The following is a 4,747-nucleotide window of genomic DNA, read 5'->3' as shown; positions in this document are numbered from 1 at the left end:
ATGCATGACTTGTCTCTGTTTGTTGTCACCTTCGTTGCCTGTTTTAGATCTTGCTCGGGGTCGATTTTCTGCCTACTAAAAGCAGGTGTCACATACATAGCATAAAGCCTACCCAAAGGCATGCCACGGATATTACCATGCATATATTTTCGGCTAATCGCCAGTTGTTAATGCACTTTACATGGCGGGGAGCAGTGCTTTAACAGTTCAGTCTCTTCTCCCAGGATTCGTTGTGGACGATATGATACATGATCGCACTTTGGGCGCTTTTGCTCTTTAGTTTTTGCTTTCTCTTTTGCAAGAACCTCTCGCCAAGCAAGGTATTGCTCCCAGACCCGGGCTCCCGGCTACACAACCTTCCATCATGCGCGCGCATATATATGGCCATTGTGGACCGGTCCTAAACAACAACGAGATCTGCCACACAGCACCCACCCATCGATCAACGATCAACTGAGGAGTAGAGGGAGTGACCAGCGACGATGCCGGGAGCCGTGAAGGTGTTCGGGTCGCCGACGTCGTCGGAGGTCGCCCGCGTCCTGGCCTGCCTCTTCGAGAAGGATGTCGAGTTCCAGCTCATCCGCGTCGACTCCTTCCGCGGCCCCAACCGCATGCCCCAGTACCTCAAGCTGCAGCCGCACGGCGAGGCGCTCACCTTCGAGGACGGCAACGTCACCCTCGTCGGTAAGCAACGCAACAAACAATGTCCGTAGATTTTCATCTGCATGATGCACGCTAGTATACGTTGATGAAATGTGTGGATGATGCGCGTGGGTGCAGAGTCGAGGAAGATCCTGAGGCACATCGCCGACAAGTACAAGAGGCAGGGGAACCTGGACCTGATCGGGACGGGGGCGCTGGAGCGCTCCTCCATCGAGCAGTGGCTGCAGACGGAGGCGCAGAGCTTCGACGTGCCCAGCGCCGACATGATCTACAGCCTCGCCTACCTGCCGCGCACCATGCCGCTCGACGGGAGGAATGACGCCGGCGCCGGCGCCGGCAGGCAGCAGAAGCAGCAGCGGGACATGATGATGAGCCCGTCCCACATGCAGAAGGTGGAGGAGATGAAGCAGCTGTTCGAGAAGAGCAGCAGGGATCTGGGCAAGGTGCTGGACATCTACGACCAGCGGCTTGAGGAGGCGGAGTACCTCGCCGGCGACAAGTTCACCCTCGCCGACCTCTCCCACATGCCCAACGCCGACCGCCTCGCCTCCGACGAGCGCTCCGCCCGCCTCATCCAGTCCCGCAGGAACGTGAGCCGCTGGTGGGCCGACGTCTCGAGCCGCGAGTCCTGGGTGTACGTCAAGAGCCTGCAGCGCCCGCCGTCCGCCGAGGCGCCATTCTGATCTCCATGCACGGTCGCCGTCGTCTCCTCGCGGCGCACGGCCGCCGCTCCGCGAGAAGGTGTCGCCCACTGCCCCACCACATACACTATTATCCGTGGCATTTCCGTTCCCGCGCTTCACAGTTTGGATTGGTTTCTTTGCCCTGTAATGTGTTTTCGTTGTTTCTGAATAATCTCGTATGCGTTGTGTTCTTCATCGGCATGGGTGTTTCGCCCTTGCCTTCCTGTTGCGGTCGAAAGATCATTTGAATCGTGTAATAATAAGCGCAATAAAATGATTTCCCTTGTCTTTTGGTTCGGATACTGCACTAGCAAGCACGAGCATGAATTTTCCGATCTACACAGTCTGAAGCCATATCGCCAGCTCTGGTGCAATTTTATTGGAGAATATTAATATTTCGGATTTGCTATTTTACAGCTGGCTGTTTTTCAATTCGTTTATGTTCAAGTTGTTGTCCGTTCGTTCTTGCGCGGAGATTCGCGCTGGTTATTCTTGTCGGGTCCGGTTTTTTCTGTCTTATGCGGTTTTTTGTGCCCGTTACCGCCACGCCCGGCCGGTCTGATTTTGTCCTGTTTGAATTTCGGGCTGTGTGCCTTCCCCGTTACCTCCTCTTTCATTTTGTCCTCTCTGTTTCGATAAGGCAGAGGCGGAGCTCGAGCGGCAGAGCAGGAGGTGATTTCTCCCCGTCCATGGCGATTTGCGACCTTCCCCCACCGGAGATTGATTTCTCTCCCCTTCCTCTTCGCTCCTCGGTTGTCGCGGTTGGTTGTTCCTCTCTCTCTCTCTCTCTCTTTCCGTCGCGCACTTGTGCTGCTCTGCTCTTGTTCGTTCCAGATCTAGGTCAGTTCACGCCGACCTCTCGCTCATCTGGTGCAGCCGCTGGTAGGTGTGATTGGTAGGGTTTCTGATTGTTGTGGTTCCCCTTTTGTCTGTGTAGTTGGAGCGTGCGGATTTTCTGTAGGTGAGAGGGCAGCTTGTGGTTGTTTTGTTCCCCTTTTGTCTGTTTAGATGCAGCGTGTGGATTTTCTGTAGATGTTCGTGTAGGTGCTCATGTTTCTATAGGTGAGAGGCCGATCTGTAGGTGCTCTTGTACCTGCTCATGTTCATGTAGTTGAGCGGGATTCGTGTTTATGTTGGTGCGGATGCCGTAGGTGTACTGGTAGATGAACGGGATGCCGTAGGTGTACTTGTAGATGCCGAGCTCATGTTTCTGTTCATGTTGCCATGCTCCCTGATGCTTCCTGATCATGCCCTTATGCTAGTTGTTAATTTTCCTACTCTAGCTCTTTATATATTCCAATGAAATTTGGCTCCTGGTGCTCCTTTTCAGTGTTGTCAATTGTTTGGTCAGTCACTTTCAGTGTTGTCATAGACTGTTGTATTTTTGCTTCTAGGGGTGATTTTTGATTGTAATTATAGTGTAATTTTCCCAGAATGTCACTGTAACTTTATGTCTGTTTTACTGTGTAATTCCAGTGTAATTTTTACCCATTAGTTCTAGTGCAATTTCAATTGTAAGTACAGTGTAATTCCAGTGTCAGTGCTATTTCCAGTGTAACTACAGTGTAGTTCCAGTGTAATTTTTACCCATTTTTTCCAGTGCAATTTCAATTGTAATTACAGTGTAATTCGAGTGTATTTAATTCCAGTGCTATTTCCAGTGTAACTACAGTGTAATTCCATTGTAATTTTTACCCATTTTTTCCAGCGCTATTTTCCAGTGCAATTTCAGTTGTAATTACAGTGTGATTTGAGTGAGATTTCTGCAGTGTTATTTGATTGTATTTACAGTGTACTTTTCAGTGCAATTTACCCATTTAATTCCAATGTAATTTTAATGGATTTTTACAGTGTAATTTGATTGTAGTTCCAATGTAACTATGGTTTCACCAAAATTATTAAATTCCAGTGTGGTTTCCGTTTACACAGGTTTAAAATGGGTAGGCTATGAAAAGTGTGTCATCAGGATGTTCCATTAGTATCATCATTAGAGAGTGCAGATTCAGTTGGTGAAGCTTTTTTGCCTAATGATTTTGCAGAAGATGGTTCTTATCCTATGTCTCCGGTAGTTACTTATTTACGTTTCTCTTCTTTATTGTTTTATTTTTTAGTTTTTAGTTTTGATTTAATTTTGTTTGATCTGTTTTATTTCTTTTTTGTTTGCAGGATCTATCTCGAGACGAAGGAGGGTTCGACAAAGCTCTTTTGAAGTTCTATCTCAATCAAGTATGTTCTATTTTGTCTTTCATGTTCTTTCTTTCTTTTGTTATTTTGGCTTTTTCTTTATTTTGTTTTTTGTCATTTCAGAAATGAAGTAATTAAAATGCACTGTAATTTAGGAGGAATTTACAGTGTACTTACTGTAAATTTTGGACTGCAATTTACTGTGTTCTTCCACTGTAATTACTTCCTTTTGTTTGCAACTATTTTTACTCTGGAATTTAGGACGAATTTACACTGTACTTACTGTGTTTTTTGCAGTGTATATGTTCTTGCATTTGTAATTACTTCATTTTGTTTGCAACTACTTTTACTCTGGAATTTAGGAGAAATTTACACTGTAAATTTAGAGGATACAAGACTATTTACATAGTGAATTTAGAGGAATTTACAGTGGAATTTTTGTTGTGGTTCTGATGTTGATCTCTCCCCTATGTTTCAGAGTAGAATGAAGGAAAATCTTGTGAAACTGTCAACGTAAGAGCATAAGAGGTGAAAGAAGAGATGATGCAGAGGAGTTGCTGACCTGTGGATAGCGTTTTTTGATCTGTTGCGTGGTTTGTATAGCGTTTTTTGATCTGTTGCGTGGTTTGCAAGCTTCCAGAAAGTAATGTTGTGGTCCCTGAATAGGTGGAGGTTTTGTTTTGCTGGAGAAAGCGGGTTGGATGGTTGTCCGACCCGTTAGCGTGTTGATTTTCTCCTTTTTTGATGACTGCCCTGGTAGTACAGCTGTAACGTTGTCATTGGACAAGAAATTTGACTGTTTTCAAAAAGGAAAACAGTCAGATGTCAATTAGACATTCCCTAATATTTTGGTCCTCCATTGTAGCCCTACTATAGAATCTTTTTTTCCCGGTACCCTACTGTAGAATGTAAAACATGACAAACTTCTTTTTACTTCGTAAATACAACTTTGGTCTCTCGTCAAAGAGTATTTGATTCCACATAAAAAGCTCGGAGTGGATGGATGGATGACACGGCAGTAATCTCTACTATTAAAGGAGAATCGAACGTCGTGATGGTTCAACCTCCCGATGGTTCGACCTCCCTCTCCTATCGATCAACCTCTCCCTCCACCCTTCGTACGCACGATTAAAAAAATCAGGAAAACTACCCACCGCTGCTACCATCCCCACTCGAAAAAACAACCCAAAGAAAAGAAAGAAAAACAAGGGATCGCC

General features: G+C 46.0%; 1 protein-coding gene across 1 annotated transcript; it reads left to right on the top strand.

The window, feature by feature from the left end:
• The first annotated feature begins 398 nt into the window (after window positions 1–398).
• On the top strand, window positions 399–1,638 carry LOC125533664 (glutathione S-transferase F11-like). The gene is made up of 2 exons (XM_048697042.1): window positions 399–684; window positions 781–1,638. Exons 1-2 carry the CDS (start codon window positions 483–485, stop codon window positions 1,344–1,346), a joined length of 768 nt encoding a protein of 255 aa, XP_048552999.1. The 5' UTR covers window positions 399–482; the 3' UTR covers window positions 1,347–1,638.
• Window positions 1,639–4,747: the final 3,109 nt, after the last annotated feature.

This window comes from Triticum urartu, chromosome 1 (assembly GCF_003073215.2).
Source record: "Triticum urartu cultivar G1812 chromosome 1, Tu2.1, whole genome shotgun sequence".
NCBI lineage: Eukaryota > Viridiplantae > Streptophyta > Magnoliopsida > Poales > Poaceae > Triticum > Triticum urartu.
Note: the sequence above shows the minus strand (reverse complement) of the source record. Positions and strands in the feature narration are given on the sequence as shown.

Excerpts from the sequence above, each read along its gene's own strand:
- LOC125533664 (XM_048697042.1), top strand. The coding sequence starts at position 483 with ATGCCGGGAGCCGTGAAGGTGTTCGGGTCGCCGACGTCGTCGGAGGTC. Across the intron at positions 685-780 it reads CGGCAACGTCACCCTCGTCG|AGTCGAGGAAGATCCTGAGG; the intron begins GTAAGCAACGCA and ends GCGTGGGTGCAG.